Below are 18,242 nucleotides of genomic sequence, written 5' to 3'. Positions count from 1 at the left end.
CCTCACGGGGTGTAGGAATGTTTAGGGTAGTTTATAGGAAGGTCGCCTTCCCATCCCCCTTTTTTAAGTGTCCCACGAGACTGGGACTCATACGTGGAGGCGCCTGACCCACAGGTTTTTAGAGCGGTCAGAGGGCCTGGCTCCTGTGTCCACTGCTTATGTAACCTGAGCATCCCCAATTTCTCCGCCGGGTGGGGTCCTGCCTGGAAGAGCGGAGATGGAGCCACAGAAACGAGTGTCTCCGATCCGGGTGTCCCGAGCGAGGCCGGCCCTCGCCTCTTTGGGCCATGACGTCACGGCGGGCGGGCTGCGGCAGGTGCGGGGCGGGCGGGCGGACGTTCTCCTTTAAGGCGGAGGGATCCGTGGGCGGGGAGCTGGGTGTGCTTCGCCCTATATAGGGCGGTTGGGGGCGCACAGCCTCTCTCTTGAGTCATCCCGGCGAGCACGCAGCTTGCGGTTTGGGAGCCGAAGACAGTCTCTCCTGTGCTTGGGTGTCTTTCCTACCAAGGTAAAGCCGCAGCCCGCTCCCGAAGGCTTTCCCGTCTTGAGAGCCCGTTAGGGTTGCTTTCGTTTATTCTCCCCAAAGCCCAGGTTTCGTTGTCTTGGAGGTGGGATGGACGTGGGCTCCCCATTGCAGCTCGCTTTTTTCCTTCTGTTCCCCCCCGCACACACACACACACCCCCCAATTCGGCGACTAGCCCCGGCCGCGGTGGGCCAAAGGGGGCCGGGGCTGGTGGGCAGCTGCACGTGGTGGCCGCGCCGGCCAGGGGCGCTGCCATCTTTCCCCTCCATTTCCGGACGCGGCCGCGGGCTCCGGAGGGTCGGCGGGATGGCGGTGGGTGTGCGCACCCGGGGTGACTCAGCAGGGCCCGCTTATGTCCTGATGGAGCCACTGCTCCCGTCGGGCGCGTTTCCCAAAAAAGTGCGTGAGTGTCGGCGGCTAGGAACGCTCTAGGCCTCCATTGGCCTAGCGTCCTTCCAGATCTTTCCTACAGTCCGGATGGAGGAGGAGGGGAGGGGCGGGCCCTGGAATATTCATGGGCTCCGCTCCCCGAGAGCTGAGATTGTTCTGGAAGCTTCAGGAGCCCAACGCCCCGCCCAGGTGCCCGGATGCTCGGGCGCGTAGGGAGGCTGCGCAGTGGCGCCCCCTCCTCGTGTGTTCCCAGGCGACGGTTGTCCATCAGCGAGGGAGAGGGTCGGCCTGGCGGATCCAGGCCACCATCTTGGCTGTATTTGCTTTGGCCCGACATTTCAGTCTCGTGTGTGGAAAGGTTACGATTGAGTAGTTGTTTTTTTTCTTTTCTTTCTTTCTTTATTGGTTCTTTGTTTTAATAGCCCCCCGGGATCTCAGGTTACCCTCCCCTACCCGGGGAGGTAACGCATACCTAACGGGGGAGCAGTTTCAGATCCTTGCCGTTTAATGTAAAACTAGTGACCTTGGGGTTTTTTCCCCCTCCCAATCTGGTACCAGAAAAGCTGTTAGAACTGTAGTCAGTGATTTCCACCATTTAAATATGCACCTGGATTCCCTGGGATTCTTATTCGAGACACGTGAGTTGGGGCCAGTATTCTGCATGGCTAACAAGCTGCCAGGTGATGTTGAAGCTTTTGGTCCGTGGACCACTCAGTAGTTTGGCCTCCAGAAACCTGACCTTGTGTTCTGTTTAGGACCAGGTCAGCTTTCTCCCATCAGTTGGTTCCCGACTAACCTTGCAGTCTGAAATCTTTGAGGAAAAGGCCCCTAAAGTGCTCGTAAATTGATAGTACCCAGCTCAAAGCAGTTTGAAGTAACTTGTTCCATGCTTCCATTGTGATTGGGGTGAACTTGAGTCTTCAATTCGGGCAGTCATGCTCCTTTGTAATTCTTGATTTAGATGCCGGAGGAAGTGGTGCACCATGGAGAGGAGGAGGTGGAGACTTTTGCCTTTCAGGCAGAAATTGCTCAACTAATGTCTCTCATCATCAATACTTTCTACTCCAACAAGGAAATTTTCCTTCGCGAATTGATCAGTAATGCTTCTGATGTGAGTGCTTGAGGCGTCTTCGGTGGGGGTGGTATTTTGTGGGGTCTGCTATTGAAGGGAATAAACCTGGCATTATAAAAACTTCTGTCTTTGCTCCATGGATAGATGGGATATTGTACCCACCTGTATATCTTTTTACTTAATCTTCGCCCAGGACATGCTTATTGATATTAGAGAAAGCGGGGGCGAGAGGAAAAACATCTATGTGAGAGAGAACATAGAGTCACAATCTCTCGTGTATGGAGCAACACTCCAACTGAGCCACACTGGCCAGGGCTGCATTCGGTTTTTAAACCTCAAGTTAAGGGTTATCAGAATTAGGGCTATGTGGGAGTAAAAAACAGGAAAAATGTGTTGGTTTTTTTCTTAGGTGAAGAGATGGAGTTGTATAAATTGTAATTTGTGTTTGCAGGCCTTGGACAAGATACGCTATGAGAGCCTGACTGACCCTTCCAAGTTGGACAGTGGTAAAGAGCTGAAAATTGACATCATCCCCAACCCCCAGGAACGTACCCTCACTCTGGTGGACACAGGCATTGGCATGACCAAAGCTGATCTCATAAACAATCTGGGAACCATTGCCAAGTCTGGTACAAAAGCATTTATGGAGGCTCTTCAGGTATGTGGTATTTCAACTAGGCGCATGTCGTTTGTATTTTTATCCATGGCCTTTGATTTGCTATTTTTCAAAACCGACTTATTAAAAACATTTTGGCAGGCTGGTGCAGACATCTCCATGATTGGACAGTTTGGTGTTGGCTTTTATTCTGCCTACCTGGTGGCAGAGAAAGTGGTTGTGATCACAAAGCACAATGATGATGAGCAGTATGCCTGGGAGTCTTCCGCCGGGGGCTCCTTCACTGTGCGGGCTGACCATGGTAGGTTGGCTTTCCTATAAAGGTTACTGGGTTAGCATTTCTGGGGAAAGCGTTACTAGAGTATCCTATCTGTAAAGCAGTTACCTTTCACTACCCTTCTGCGTTTAGTTTCGTTTCCTCTGTACTCCATTGTGATTGCCTTTTTCTAGGTGAGCCCATTGGCCGGGGCACCAAAGTGATCCTCCACCTTAAAGAAGATCAGACAGAGTACTTGGAGGAGAGGCGGGTCAAAGAAGTGGTGAAGAAGCACTCTCAGTTCATCGGTTATCCCATCACTCTTTATGTGAGTATGGGCTGAAAACCCTCACATGCAAGGTGCATATTTTCCCCCCCCTTTTCCCTGGTGTTCTGTCCCCTAACCTATTGTCTTTGGTACTTTCAGTTGGAGAAGGAACGAGAGAAAGAAATCAGTGATGATGAAGCAGAGGAAGAGAAAGGGGAGAAGGAAGAGGAAGATAAAGATGATGAGGAGAAACCCAAGATTGAAGACGTGGGCTCAGATGAGGAGGATGATAGTGCTAAGGATAAGAAAAAGAAAACGAAGAAGATTAAGGAGAAGTACATTGATCATGAAGAACTGAACAAGACCAAGCCCATCTGGACCAGAAACCCTGATGACATCACCCAGGAGGAATATGGAGAGTTCTATAAGAGCCTTACCAATGACTGGGAAGACCACTTGGCAGTCAAGGTGAGGAAACCCTGTATGCTGGCTCAATAGGCGGAGCAGGTAGAAGGGTGTGGCTGATATTAGACAAATGAAACTTGCCCAACTTGTTGGTAGCTGTGAACTGAATGTCAAGGCCCAACATGAGTTTACTTGTGACACTACTAGGGTGGAGAAATTGCATCCTTTTCAGTGACCTCTCTTTGTATCCATGGTAACCTTACACATCTTGGGTTTGGCCCTGACTATTCTCTAGATTCATTTAGGATATTAGGGCTTAATTTTCTTAACAGCTGCCCTGTCAGTATGCTCTAGTGCCTAGGAAAGATGGTGTTGGGTCTAAAGTTTATGCTTAACTTTGAAATGTACTGTTGCTTGTCTCAAATTTCAGCACTTCTCTGTAGAGGGTCAGTTGGAATTCAGGGCATTGCTGTTCATCCCCCGTCGTGCTCCCTTTGACCTCTTTGAGAACAAGAAGAAGAAGAACAACATCAAACTCTATGTCCGCCGTGTGTTCATAATGGACAGCTGTGATGAGTTGATACCAGAGTATCTCAGTGAGTATCCTCTTGCTCTAATGTGTTAGTTGGGTAAGTCCTGTAAGGCCTTCAGCATTTTCAGAGGGACTAAATATATCTTCAAATATGTTTTTGTTGATTTCAGAGAGGAAGGAAGAGGGGGGAGAGAGAGAAAACATCAATGATGTGAATCATTGATAAACTGTCTTCCTGCACACCCCCCACTGGGGATCAAGCCCATAACCCAGGCATGTGCCCTTGACTGGAATGGAACCTGGGACCCTTCATTCAGTCCAAAGGCCCACACTACTATCCACTGGCTAGGCCTTACCTTAGATAATTAAGGATTCTCTGAAACAGCAAGTGAAGATTTAGTGAAGGGAAAATGTGATCTGCTTTTTAAAAAAAATTATTGAGCTTTCTTTACTTTGTGATTGTAGACTTTATCCGAGGTGTGGTGGACTCTGAGGATCTGCCCCTGAACATTTCCCGAGAAATGCTCCAGCAGAGTAAAATCTTGAAGGTCATTCGTAAAAATATTGTTAAGAAGTGCCTTGAGCTCTTCTCTGAGCTGGCAGAAGACAAGGAGAACTATAAGAAATTCTACGAGGCGTTCTCTAAAAACCTAAAGGTAAAGAGGCAGCAAATGCTTATATTCTTTATAATTACTATATGGTGTATTTTTCATTCACATAGAGAGTAAGGTTATCTTCAAGTAAGATTGTTTTTCTTTCCACCCTTAAAGCTTGGAATCCACGAGGACTCAACTAATCGGCGACGCCTTTCTGAGCTTTTGCGCTATCACACCTCCCAGTCTGGAGATGAAATGACTTCTCTCTCAGAATATGTCTCCCGCATGAAGGAGACCCAGAAATCCATCTATTATATCACTGGTGCGTTGGAGCCTAGGTCTAATGAGGGCCTCCTGAGTAGAGGTGTAGGGATGGGGGGGAGAGGGGGCATTTAGGGGAGGAACCTGGTATGAAGTGTTTTGATCTTTGACTCACATTAAGTAATAACCCTACAGGTGAGAGCAAAGAACAAGTTGCTAACTCTGCTTTTGTGGAGCGAGTGCGGAAGCGGGGCTTCGAGGTGGTGTACATGACAGAGCCTATCGATGAGTACTGTGTGCAGCAGCTCAAGGAGTTTGATGGGAAAAGCTTGGTCTCAGTTACCAAGGAGGGCCTGGAGCTACCTGAGGATGAAGAGGAGAAAAAGAAGATGGAAGAGAGCAAGGCCAAGTTTGAGAACCTCTGCAAACTTATGAAAGAAATCTTGGATAAGAAGGTTGAGAAGGTAAGCAATTCTGGGACTGATGTATTTTGTAACAAATGCCTTCAAGGCTGTTATTCCCTCAGAATCTTGTGTTGCTACACAATGAGTGATTTTAAGCAACCTAATTTAGGTCATCTAACCTCTTGCTCTCTTAAGCAAGCAGGTTTAAGGTTGCTGTTTCCTTAAAATTTGGCAAAGATTGAGCATTTTTTTTCTAATAAAACTTTTTACCTTAAGATTTAATATAAACTCAAGGCTTTTGTGACTGCCTGTAGGTGACAATCTCCAATAGGCTTGTGTCTTCACCCTGCTGCATTGTGACAAGCACCTACGGCTGGACAGCTAACATGGAGCGCATCATGAAAGCCCAGGCACTTAGGGATAACTCTACAATGGGCTACATGATGGCCAAAAAGCACCTGGAGATCAACCCTGACCACCCCATCGTGGAGACTCTCCGCCAGAAAGCAGAGGCAGACAAGAATGACAAAGCTGTCAAGGACCTTGTGGTGTTGCTGTTTGAAACTGCACTGCTCTCTTCTGGCTTCTCACTTGAGGATCCCCAGACCCACTCCAACCGCATCTACCGCATGATCAAGCTAGGCCTAGGTGAGTACCCCTGTTAGGGAACTGCTCTTATACGGACAGGTTTGACTTGGGTGCTACTTGGGTCAAATCTCTTGTGATGTTCTTTCCCACTTCAGGCATTGATGAAGATGAAGTGACGGCTGAAGAACCCAGTGCTGCTGTTCCTGATGAGATCCCCCCTCTTGAGGGCGATGAGGATGCCTCTCGCATGGAAGAAGTAGACTAGGAATTTCTATCTGCAGATCTTGCGTCCTCTGTGTAGTCTTCATGGCTCCCCCAGCAGCCCTGCGTGGCCGTAGCCCACCTGATTTCCTCTGACGTTTAGTGGCTTTCTCCTCCTGTCTTTCCCTAAGACAGGTTACAATGGCCTCAAGCCCTTTCCTCATATTTGACAGTTTTGGATGTGTTATGTATTGTTTTTTTATTTTGTTCTGAAATTAAAGTATGCAAAATAAAGAAAATGCCGTTTTATACAGTTTTGCTCCTTTTGAGTTCCCTTAGCTGCTCTACCCCTCCCTTGCCATCAGAAGTATGGGTTATATGATAAATAGTAAATGTCATTGAGGACCATCTTGAAGTCACATAACACTGAAGAGAACTACCATATTAATACCATCCACCAAAATACAGGACCAAGTCCATTGCAGCAGTTTAATTTAATAAAAATAAAATTATGAGCAGAAAGTTACATTTTCTAAGTACCAAAACCTGCAACCAGCTCTGAGCAGAGCCATGGGATCCAGGAGCGGAGGGTGGTGGTGCTGGTGCAGGCAGGGCTCTCCTCTCCCCAGCACAGCACCACCTTCCACTTACCCTAGGACAGCAGCACTCTGCTTATAATCATCAGTTAAATGCAGGTGTCTGGGAGGGAGCCTATAAAGGATATTCAGAGGGGACAAGCACTGGTGAGGTTGCTGGCAGAGCTAACTGGGCAAGACTAGGGGATTTCTGGAAGATCCCTTCACCTTCCGCCCCTCCAAACAACTGCCTCCCCTGGGGCTCGAGTCCTAGAGGGCTGGTGACTTAAGGCAAAGGGGAAGGTGACCACCTAGCCTCCCTGCCCCTAACACAGAGCTGGTCTGTGACACAGGAAAGCCTGCATTTTGCCCTGAGCCAGCCACCTGTGAGAAGCTACACAATAGGAGAGGAAATTGGTATGCCGAGAGGATCTTCATTTGGACAGTTGGGTCCCTCAAACCTGCACAGGGGACTCGATGGGCACAGCCTTCTTTCCCCGTTGCTTTAAGCGGCCCCGGGCATAGACTCTGAGCAGGAGGGCAGCAAAGACCACAGCCACCCCCAGCCCCCCCACCACGGTGATGGTGTGGCCATAGAGGAGGCAGGAGAGCAGAATGGCTAAGGCCTGGCGGAGGGTCATAATGATGGTGAAGACGGCGGCCCCGAACTGTCCGATGGTGTAGAAGATGAACAGCTGGCCACAGGCGGAGCACACCGAGAGCAGCAGGGCGTGGGCAGCGAACTCACTGTGCCTCCCCATGAAGCGGGTCCCCTCCAGGAGGGCCCCCTGCTCTAGCAGGGAGCCCACTGTGAAGAGGCAGGAGAAGAAGTTCACCCCAAGCATCATCTGCACCGATGACATCTTATAGGCAAACAGGGCATCCTGCCAGTTTGAGGTGAAGCTGTCAAAGGCAATGTAGCCGCCCAGTAGGATCACGCCGGAGAGTGTGGTAGCCTGTGAACTCCGGGGCTCTGGTCCGCTGGACAGCAGAAACATGCTGACCCCAACGGAGATGAGGCCTGCTGTCAGGTACTCCCAATGTTCGTAGCTGCGCCGAGACACCAACTTCCCCATGAGCATGACAGGGATCACCTTAGAGGCCTTGGCCAGCACCTGCGTGGGGAAGCTGACAAACTTGAGAGCCTCATACTGACACCAGCTGCTAAGCACATTGGACAGGCTGGCAAAGGAGTACTGGTACATGGGTGCCCCATGGCGGGGCTGTTTGAAGAAGAGGCAGTAGAGGCCGGCCACAACAAATGCCAGCACTCGGTTCATCAGCACCAGAAACTGAGAGTCTGTGAAGCGCTCACCTGCCCACGTGGCGGTGGCCCCATAGCTGCGGGTCATTACTCTTTCCTGCAGCACTCCCCAAGTCAGGTAAGACACCTGGATGGGGGAGGAGGGAGATAAAACAGATAAAATAAGGAAAAGGTTGGCAGAGAAGAATTTCATCAACCTCCTTCTTCTTCAGAAGGCTAGTTTAAAGGACAGCATACATAATTTGGTTCCTCTGTGAAGTTTCCCTTTCCCTCTCAAGCCTGGATTTAGCTTGTAGGGCAGTGGTCGGCAAACTGCGGCTCGAGAGCCACACGCGGCCCTTTGGCCCCTTGAGTGTGGCTCTTCCACAAAATACCATGGCCTGGGCAAGTCTATTTTGAAGAAGTGGCGTTAGAAGTTTAAAAAATTTGGCTCTCAAAAGAAATTTCAATTGTACTGTTGATATTTGGCCCTGTTGACTAAATGACTTTGCTGACCACTGTTGTAGTGAATCACGTGTGTGTGAAACACAACAAATGCTTTAGAACTGCCCAAACCCTGTCTGTCCCCACAGCAGGGTGTGTTAGAGCTGACTCCATCCCAAATATTTTCTATTTCCAACCAATTCAGGCAGGCAAGAATTGGACATCTATCAGTTTAACATGTCACATGAGGTGGTACTAGCAGTGTCCACTCAAAAATGCCATGAGGTCAGTGTCTTGGCACCCCTTCTCAGATGTGGTGTGGGCGAAGGCTGAATGGCTTCCCCCCAAACTTTTATCAGTGGGTTTACAGTACAGTATGTGAAACACATCACTGCAGAGGAAATTGTAATAATAGGATAGTTAGGACAGAAGTCGGGGGGGGGGGCATTTTCTCCAATCATTTCTAAGAAGATGGTGGTACAGGGTGCCCCGAGGAGGCGGACACACAACCAACTACATCCCTGTTGAGACTGGAAGGGTGAGAACTTTGACTCCAGAGACCCTGCCCACCGTGGCCCAAAGCAGGAAGAGAAGCAGAGCCTGCCGCCTGCCTGCCTACCTGGAGTCCCACCGCACAGAAGAGCAGCTTCAGGGCCTGCCACGTAGGAGTGGTCTCGGCGGGCTCTGTCCGGGGAGCCAGGGGAACCTCATCGCAGGCCTTGGGCTCATTGCCAAACACACACACTTTGACCAGAGGGAAGCAGAGCCCCCTGCCTGAAGAAGGCGCACACAGTCAAAACCCCGGTCTTCTCCAAGGCAGCCAGTCTGCCCTGCCGTTGTCTTCCTCCCCTTCCCCCCTCCCCTTCGCTCCTCTTCCCTCTCCTCCGTCCCCTTCCTCCCTCTCTTTCTAAGCCACATCCCTGCTTAGACAGCTGGCCAACACTTTGTGGAAAGAGCACACTTCCCCACCCTTTGCCCACACACCTGTCTCCAGGTAATTCTTCCGCCTGAAGTACCGCACCAGCAGGTAGCCAGGGAGCATGAAGCTGGCATAACCAACAGCATTCAACAAAAAGCGGAAGAACCATTGCTGGGTCCATGACTCCGGAGGGGCTTCGGGGGTCTCCCCACCTGCCCCCAGGGCGGGGATGGCAACCAGCACCACCACTGCCCACCACCTGCGGGGGCGGAGGACATCAGGGTTAGGGAGCCGTTAGTTCATCACCCACCGGCGATGAGGGGACCACACTGGAGAAGGGCCCGGAGTCATCTCCCCGCCCCCTCCGCTGCAGCCCAGCCGGACAAAGAGCCTCTCTCTCCTTGGGGGGCCGGCGCCGTCCAGGCAGGGCGCCCTCCCTCCCTCCCCGGGCCGGCGCCGCCCCTCCGGGCACACAGGTTCCCTCTGTTTCCCTCCAGCGGTCGCCAGCTGCTCCGGCCGGCGGCGGCGGCGCCCCCTCCATACACCCCGCCTTCCGGGTTTCCGGAGCGCCGGGGGTCCCCCCAACTCCCCCGCCTGACGCTCCCTAACTCCCCCAAAGAGCACAAGCCCCCGCCACGCCCCCGCCGGCCTAGCCGGCTCCGCAGACCGTTCGGCGAGCCCACCGCCCCGGCAGCTGGAAACCACCCGGCCCACCCGGCGGAGCAGCGGTCACGTGGCCCGGCCCCGTCACGTGGCCTTGCCGCCCCCGGCCCCCCACCTGGCAACCATGGTCCGCGCCGCGTGGGGCGGAGGGGGGCCGGGGAATGCGAAGCCCCGGGCCGCGCGCGCCCTCCGCTCCCGCCGTCGCCTCCCGGAGCTGCCAGCGAGCCAGCGGCCAGCGGAAGTGCCGCGATCTTCCCGCCTCCCTCCGTCGCGGCCGCCCCCCTGCCCCCCGCCCGGACCACGCAGCGCCCGTGCTGCCGCGGGCCACAGCGCCCCCGCGCGGCCCGGAGGGAGACGGGCTCGACGCCTGGGTATGTGCCGCCCTGCGCGGGGGAGGTGGGGAGTCGCAGGCCCGGGCCTCCCCCTGCTTCGTCATCGCCCCTAGGCCTCACCACCAGCCCCGAGGCAATGCCGTCTTAGGGGCACTTCCCCTTCTGTTACGGTTTTCCGACCGGAAGATGTCTCCGTGTTTGGAGGGGCCAGCAGTCTGTCCTTTAAGGCTCTGCATGACCTGGCCCCAGCCCGCCTCGCCCACTCACCCTTCCCGGGCAGAGCCACGCTGGCCAGCTCTCAGTTCCTCTCCTTCCCTCTCCCCCCATCGCTTTACTGTGTTGAGAGGACGCTCAGGGGCCTCCCCTGACCGCCCAAAGTATGGCCCTCTTCCTACTCCGTTGTTCTCCTTCCCATCAACTTGTGATGACATGTTACATGGAAATACACTCTTAGGATTTTAATGACTGCCTCATTCACTAGACTGTATGCTCCAAGTGGCCAGAGACTGTGTTGATTTATTCCCATAGTCTTCACCCCAGCAGAGGCCTGACCTAGCAGGTCCCTCAAACACGTGTGGAATATGAGGAAGGAAAAAACACAACACATAAAAAGCCATAGCTCCCTTGTGTCTGCCCCCCAAGGTCAGCCCTTCTCCCCATCACCTCCAAGGCAGTGGCAAGGCCCCCTTATTCCTATCTCCTTACTTCTTTCTCTTGTCCTCCACCCTCTGCATTTCCACAGAAAGGGCCAGGATCTCTGCTGGACCGAGGCCAGAGGACTGTCTGCCCTCCCCCCGCTACCCAGCAAGGTCCTCTCCTGCTCAAGTGATCACCTCCTCTCTGCCTGCCTCCACTGCCAGGTCACAGGGCAGGCCCGTGTAAAAATCCCCAGCGCACACAGACATGCATTCGCACAAAACAACTAGGAGGGGGGGGAGGGACTTTTTAAAAGTCTGTGCCGTTTTAGTGTCATGTTATTGAAACTTCCCCTTCCCCAAGGCTCAGTCCGGGGGCCTTCTGTGTCAAGTCTTCAAACAACAGTTCTCAATAGCAGTGAGATGGGAGCGCTGAGGGCTCTGCTCGCTCACATTTCAGTTTCTCTCCTCACTCGGGAGAGTCCTTGTTTCCCTGTGGGCTGACAGTTTTAGGGTGACCCGACGTGGGTGGTACGAGAGCTCCGGCCATCTTCCAGAGAGGCTTCACCCAGGACACCCGGGGCTTTGGGGTGGGAGGGGTCTTCCCAGAACCTCCGTCCACCTGGGAAGCTCTTCTTTCCCGCCGGGCTGGCCCTCACTTGTGACCCCTCCTCTCGGCGCAGGACGGTGCTGGCCCAGCGGTCCCAGGACTCCGGAAGGGCACCTGCCTGGGCCCAAACTGCAGCGACCGTGGCTCCAGCTTCCAGAAGGGGAGATGGGAAGCCTCCAGGGCCCCAGACCCTGCCCTGGCTTCAGTCGGCACACATCAGTGGCTTTCCAGAGATCTTTAGGTCATCGAAGGGCAAAAGAGCAAAGGGCTGAGAAAGGGAATGGAGAGAGCCAAGATCAGGGTCCAGCGGGGAAAAGGCAGTGGTGGGGAAAGGGAGCCAGGGAGACCTAGTAGGCCGTTTTCTCCCTGTCAACTGACTCTTGGACAGGAGGGAACAGAACTTCCTACTAATCTCCCAAATGGCAATCCCTCTGGGCTAGCAGGAGTCCCCAAGGCCTTAGGCTAGGAGTGTGGAACTCAATCAAAGAAGGGGCCAAAATCTAAAATCCAGCCTAAATCGCGGGCCGAATGGTTTACTGAACAGTCATAAACTGTCATGGTGATGGAAACGCAGCGGAGTGCAGTGATGACAGCGCGGTGCGGGCCACATTGCAAGGCCAGGCGGGACGGATTTGGCCCTCGGGCCTTGTGTTTGACACATGTGCCTTAGGCAATCCTCCCCCTCTAAGAACATTCCTGACTATCACAGATAAGAAGGACCCGGGAGGTGATCGGCCTGTGGGTCTAGTTTCTGGGGGGTTGGGGTGGGGGAAGGGTACTCACAAAATATTTTGAATATTTTTTTTACATTAAAAACGGAGACTATACAGAAAACCTAGGTTTCACCTCTCTTAAAACGTTCCCAAGACAGGGAAATACTGGACATCTTCCTCCTCTGCACCTAATGGCTGAAGCTGAATGGAGTGACTCTTGGACAGAGGCTCTCTGGCCTCCCACAGGCCCCGCCACCCACTGAGAGAGGGGCAGAAGCTTGCCCAAGATCCCACAGTTGGTGAGTGGCGGAATGGTGGATTGCCCCCCAGGATCCTAACTCCTTGGCTATTTCAGCCATTGCAGCTCCTGTCTCTGCCAAGGGTGTGGGAAGGTCTGGAGGGCAAAGCTGAGTATATGCCTCTTACATCCTCAGCCAGGTCCTGGGGCATCACATCCTCGGCCAGGTCCTGGGGCGTCTCGTCCTCCACGTTCCTCAGCAGAGAGTCGGCACCTGCTTCTCGCAGCGTGGATGAGATGCTCTTGAGACCCCGGCCTGCAGCAAGGTGCAAGGGTGTGCACCCATTGAGCATACGGGCGTCTACCCGGGCCCCGGCCTGGAGCAGGAACTGTACCAGACTCCGCTCTTGGGTCTCCACAGCCAGGTGCAGCGCCGTCTTCCCACTCGTGCCCTCCTGGAGGGAAAGAAGGATGTCTTCCAAGGCCCTCAAGAGGAAGCACGCTGGGTCCGGGCCCCGGATAAGGTGTGTGCCACCGCTTCTGACACTGGGAGTGGACCTGAGGGCTAGACCACGTGACAGGGCAGACACTGGGCCAGGCAGCGCCCTGATTGGCCACCTCACCTGCACATCAATGTCAGCTCCGTTTTCAAGAAGCAGTTCCATGAGTGGCTGGTTCTTCTGCAGAGTGGCGATGTGGAGACAGGCCAAGCCTAGGACGGAGCGAATGTGGAGGCTGCTAATCTGCATCCACCAACTCTCTCTCTCCCACTCTTCAGGGACCTCCCTACCCTTCGGCCCCAAGGGACCCACTGCCCACTCAATACCTCTGATCACAGGGCTGTTAAAACCCAAACCCAAAAAACCCCCTCAAAAGTCTGAGGGGAAAGGAACGTAAAGTTTCCATCTTTTCAGAGTCATGTTATTGAAACTTTCATGCTTCAAGGGTCAGGTTGCTGAGTGACACCCCCATACAGGCACCCGCCCCTGACATCCCCCTCCCCCATTCTCTAGCTCGATAACTCTGCCCGCCTTGAAACCCTGGCCACAGCCACCTTCTTCAGAGGTCTCTAGGATCCTCAAGTCCCAGCCCCTCCCAGGGCCACTTCCTCCCATGTGTTTCCCTGCCTTTTTGCCGTCTCCTTTCTGGCTTGGGTTCTCTGCTTAAAGAACTCGATTCAGACCCCCAAGTCTGCTCAAAGGTCCCTGCTCCAGGAGGCCTTCCCTGACCACCACTCAGTCACACAGTCATTCCAGTCCCCCTCACTCTGTGCTACTTTCCCGAGGCACTCACTGCCTTTTAACCTACTAGAGAATCCGCTTCTTATATGTCTTGTCTATCGCAATCGCTCTGTTTTGTTCAGAGATGCAGTCCCAGCTCCTAGAATAGTGTCTGGCACACAGAGGCCCTCAGTACATCTTGTTGAATTAACGATCTCTGTTAAACTGTATCTCAAGGGCAAGATTTAGCGCTCTGTTTAGCACACAACAGGTTCTAAGTAAATTCCTAAATCAAATTCATTCATTCAGCAAAGAGGTACTGAGTATCTATGTACTTAGAACTAGGGGTGCATCAATGGATAAGCTATGGTATGACAACCCCCCTGCCCCCACTCCTTCCCTGAGAGGGGGGTCCTGGTCTCTTGTCCCCTGTGGCAGCCTGTACCTTGCCAGTTTTGCAGCTGGAGGTCCAGGGAGTGAGGCGGTCCTCGGCCTGGCTCCGGCTGTCCTTCCAGCAGGCAGCGGGCACAGGTCAGGTGCTGGCGCTGGCAGGCCACGTGCAGGGCTGTGTCACCATGTCGGTCTTGTAGCGTGCGGCTGGCCCCTTTCAGCACGAGGGCCTGGACTGACCCCGGCTGGTCCAGATGCACAGCCAGGTGGAGCGCCGTCTGCGGGCACAGAGGGTCACAGGGCCACTGCAGCGTGCTCCCCCCTCTGGGGACACGCTCACGTGGGCACAGGACTGACAACGGCCGGCACGTTCCTTGAGGCGGCTTATAGAGGCGATGGCCCTGCTCTTCCATGGCCACATTACCAAGCCCTTCCCTCTGTTGCCCCCCACCAAGCTCTTGGGACCCTAATCCTGGAGGCAGGGTGAGGGAAGTGGATCCCGCAGCAGCTGGTATGTGCCTCCATCACAACTCTTGTCACCGTGCTGTGTAATTGTGTCGACATGAGTCCCTAGTCCAGGCTCAAGCACCCTGTGGGCAGAGGCTGTGTCTTACTCATGTCTGTATCCTCAGCTTCTAGCTCAGGGTCTTGCATGTGGTTTCCTGAGGAAGCAGCCTAAGGTCACTGTGGCTGCTCGGGATGGCTGCCAGGGCAGGCATGGGTATCTGGACACAGCCTGCCCTCTCCACCCACCTGGTAAAGGTTGTTCTGAATGTCCAGGACCTCCTGGGGCAGCAAAGCCAGGCAACAGAGCAGCACGGCAGGGGCCTCGTGAATCACCGCCAGGTGGACCAGCCTGGAGGGCAGGGCAGGGCAGGGGTTAGTGTCAGGACCCAGGTCAGAAAGAGTGGGCTGGGGTCCTGGGGTTAGGAGGAACACATCTCTAAGAAGCCACCCGCAGGATAGGTGCAGGAAGTAAGCATTTGGGCCAGGAAGTGAGGGTTGGTGTGGGAAACCAGATTCCCGGGGGTGGAGGCTCCAAGTTCCCATCTCTGGCCTTCCAGAAGGGCCTTGGCTCAGTGGGCGTGCGGGCAGGGTGCCGGCGGGCCAAGGAGCTTCCTGTCCCACCCCCTCCTCCCCGCTGCCCCAGGGCCCCCCGGACCAGCTGCAGCTCCAAAGCCAAACTGAAAGCTGCTGGGGTCGTGCAGAGGTGGTTTCCAGGGCTGAGCTCCCCACAATCCCCCCAGCCCAACAGGGAGTTCAGAGACGGCAGGTGGGGGGCACCTCCCCGCACCCAAACTCAATGTTGCACATGCCAAGGGAGAGAGAACAGAAGCTCTTGAATGAGCAGCAAGGAGTGCCACATCCTGTCCTGTGCCCCCAGCAGGGGAGTGAGTCTCAGACCCCCTCCGAGGGTCCCTCTTCAGACAGCCAGACTGGCCGGGTCTGGCCAGAGCCCTCACTCTGTGTGCACCTCCAAGGCGAGGTCCGTGCCGTGTACAAAGTATGTGTTTGTCAGGGGACAAAGAGCCCTAACCTAGGGGTGGGAGGACAGCTGGGAGGGGAAGTTCCAGTCCTGGGGTTTCCCCACATCAGGTGGGGAAAATGAAAGCCAGAGCTGGAGGGTCTCAGCCCGGACAGCTGCCTTGGGACGCGAGTGACTGGGGGTAACGTGGCTGCCAGGCCTGTCTGGGCCGGGGAGGGGGCCGCTCGGCAGTGGCTGCGAAGGGCTGGCTGCGGGCAGCAGCAGGAGAGAGTGACGAGGGAGGGAGGAACCGCTCTGGAAATCCCCTCGGCCAGGACCAGCTCTCTGGGTCACATTCCTGCAGCCACCTCCCTCTCTCCCTCCGTCTCCCCTCCTCCCACTTCCTCTTCCCACTTCCATCTGTCCCACACCCCAGACACTTCCGAGGGAAGGGACTCCTTTGGGGGAGTCCTGCCACCTCCCCACCGCCCATTCTAGACACACCTGTCTCCAACCAGAGGAGGCAAAGGCTGGGCCGGGAGGCTAACAGAGGAGGGCAGCAACAGAAGTCCCCACGCCCTGGGTCAAAGGTCAGCCACGGGTATTCCACTCGGAGCCCCCACTCCCTGGGTCAAAGGTCAGCCATAGGTATTCCACTTGGAGCCTCTACTTCCCGGGTCAAAGGTCAGCATAGGTATTTCACAGGAAGGCCCCCACATCTCGGCTCTGGGCCTGAGGGCTGCTGATTTGGGCACAGAATACACAAAGTACAAAAGGCCTGGGGCCACACTGGGTCTCTGTCAAAGGTCACCTAGGATTATGACCCTTGCATTTCCAAAAAGCAGATAAGAACAGACACTTCCTGCTCCTTCTACATCCTTTCTTCCCTGTTCAACATCCCTGACCTGGGACCCCAGCTCCTGCCCCTCTGTTTGTAACCCCCAAATGCCCGCCACCCCCTCTCCTAGCAGTGTTTTTTCTTCCCGAGGGGCAAACCCTCAGCCGGCCTGACCTTGTGCACTACTGCCTCCTCCTCCCGCTGCTTCCTACCAGTCCCACCAAGACCCCCCTGGGCCTGGGGAGAAATGGCAGGCAAGGGGATCAGGCAAGATAGTGAGGACTGGGGGCACTTGGGAGACAGAAGGTGCCGGTAAAGGCTGACTCCAACCCTCACTTCCCCTTTCTCAGCAGAGAGGAAGTAGGCTGCAGCAGCCAGCCAGCCGCCTGTCAGTCTGCTGGGGCAGGAGTGTCCCAACCTGGCTCCCCCCTGCTCCTCAGGGCCAGCCTTAGCTCTGTACCCTGGCCATACTCCCACCCCCGGCTTCCTGGCCTCCATGGGTCACCTGTCCCTGGCATCTCTGGTTCCTTGAGACAGAGCATTTTGAGGTCAGGGCCTGGGAATTCCAGATATTGTGCAAGCAAGGATGCCCTCTCCCCCAGCAAGAAACACACACACACACACACACACACACACACACAAAACAAAACCTGGACTGGTCAGGGGAATTTTCTCTTCCTAGCGGTGGCTTATTGGTAGGTTTCCAGAATCCTAGGTGCCTGGTAAGGGCCCTGCCAGCTCTGCCCGCCTCCAAAAGGGAGGGCAGAGAGATGATCCCCGGTCCTCTGGTCTGGGCCTGGCTGGAGCTCACAAGTGCGCTGAGAGTGAAGTTTGGAGTTGGGAAGAGAGTGGAGAATGCTCCTTCCAGGTCAAGTGCCTGGAGGGGGCATTACAGAGGGGGGTGCTCCCGGGGAGGCCCCCGAGTTAGCATGGGGAAGGAGTGCAGTCCCAGCCTCGCCCCTAGACTCACGTGTCTCCGTCCTCCGAGATGTACGTGAGCGCTTCCAGCTGCTGCGGACTCAGCGCCCCGGCTGGGGGGAGCGGCGAGCCCGGGGGCGGGTGTTCGGTCTCAGGGACCCCCAAAAAGGTCAGAGGCTCGGTGAGCGACGAGGAGCCGTAGGTGGAGTCGGCCCTCTCGCCATCGGTGTCTTCCTTCTCGGGGGGCTCTTGGTCGGTGCCCGGAGGATGGGTCCAGGGCTGGGGGCCCGCGCCGCCCGGGGCCCGGGAGGCTGGGGCCGGGCCGGTCTCGGGCAGGGAGCGCAGGGAGCGCAGGGACTCGATGCCCGAGTCACACTGGCTCTCGTCCGACTCGTCCGTCCCCTTGCGCGCCGCCTCCGACATGCCCGCGGCGCCGGCCCGCGGGGGCCCGGTCCCGGCAGGCTCCGGCTGCGGGCCCCGCCGCGCCGCCTTTCCGGGTGGCAGGGCCGTCTTGCGGGGCGGGCTCCCGGCCCGGAGTGGCCTCCTTCCGGGGCTGCTGGGGTCCGAGGAGCCGGCGAGGAGGGTGGGAGAGGCTCGGAGCTCCGTGGGGTCCGCCGCAGAGGTTCCTCGGGGAAGCCGGGATGCCCGGTCTGACGCGCTCTCTCTGGACCCGCCCCTCAGGCCCCGCCCCCGACAGGCGCTTCCGGGCACAGGCCCCGCCCTCCGGAATCCCCCTGACCCCGCCCTCTGCGCTGGCTCCGAGTCCCGGGCTACCTGGTCCTGACTCACTGGTGTGTGAATTCACCCATTCATCATCCTCCCATCCATCCATCCAGCCAGCCAGCCATCCATCCATCCAGCCATCCATCCAGCCAGCCAGCCAGCCAGCCAGCCATCCAATCACCCCTTGGTCCATTCATTCATTC

General features: G+C 55.5%; 3 protein-coding genes across 4 annotated transcripts; 1 reads left to right on the top strand and 2 right to left on the bottom strand.

Moving 5' to 3' along the window:
- The first annotated feature begins 350 nt into the window (after positions 1-350).
- On the top strand, positions 351-6,422 carry HSP90AB1 (heat shock protein 90 alpha family class B member 1). The gene is made up of 12 exons (XM_036415492.2): positions 351-508; positions 1,876-2,025; positions 2,438-2,644; positions 2,744-2,903; positions 3,053-3,186; positions 3,286-3,594; positions 3,962-4,127; positions 4,529-4,719; positions 4,834-4,981; positions 5,116-5,384; positions 5,639-5,972; positions 6,068-6,422. The coding sequence occupies exons 2-12, from the start codon at positions 1,876-1,878 to the stop codon at positions 6,175-6,177; spliced, it is 2,178 nt and encodes a 725-aa protein (XP_036271385.1). The 5' UTR covers positions 351-508; the 3' UTR covers positions 6,178-6,422.
- Positions 6,423-6,588: 166 nt separating this feature from the next.
- On the bottom strand, positions 6,589-10,225 carry SLC35B2 (solute carrier family 35 member B2). Of its 2 annotated transcripts, XM_036415495.2 has the most exons (4): positions 10,073-10,225; positions 9,360-9,553; positions 8,995-9,149; positions 6,589-8,079 (listed from the first exon to the last, which is right to left on the bottom strand). In XM_036415495.2, exons 1-4 carry the CDS (start codon positions 10,081-10,083, stop codon positions 7,144-7,146), a joined length of 1,296 nt encoding a protein of 431 aa, XP_036271388.1. In that variant the 5' UTR covers positions 10,084-10,225; the 3' UTR covers positions 6,589-7,143. The 2 variants fall into 2 exon arrangements, with proteins under 2 accessions (XP_036271388.1, XP_045429252.1); XM_045573296.1 differs by lacking the exons at positions 8,995-9,149; positions 10,073-10,225 and having other exon boundaries at positions 9,360-9,440.
- Positions 10,226-11,237: 1,012 nt separating this feature from the next.
- NFKBIE (NFKB inhibitor epsilon) lies at positions 11,238-17,986 on the bottom strand. Its single transcript, XM_036415497.2, has 6 exons — positions 17,369-17,986; positions 14,849-14,951; positions 14,151-14,373; positions 13,109-13,197; positions 12,674-12,940; positions 11,238-11,802 (listed from the first exon to the last, which is right to left on the bottom strand). The coding sequence occupies exons 1-6, from the start codon at positions 17,737-17,739 to the stop codon at positions 11,737-11,739; spliced, it is 1,119 nt and encodes a 372-aa protein (XP_036271390.1). The 5' UTR covers positions 17,740-17,986; the 3' UTR covers positions 11,238-11,736.
- Between the last annotated feature and the right edge of the window lie 256 nt (positions 17,987-18,242).

The sequence above is a fragment of the Pipistrellus kuhlii genome, unplaced genomic scaffold (genome assembly GCF_014108245.1).
Source record: "Pipistrellus kuhlii isolate mPipKuh1 unplaced genomic scaffold, mPipKuh1.p scaffold_m20_p_5, whole genome shotgun sequence".
Taxonomy (NCBI): domain Eukaryota; kingdom Metazoa; phylum Chordata; class Mammalia; order Chiroptera; family Vespertilionidae; genus Pipistrellus; species Pipistrellus kuhlii.
Note: the sequence above shows the minus strand (reverse complement) of the source record. Positions and strands in the feature narration are given on the sequence as shown.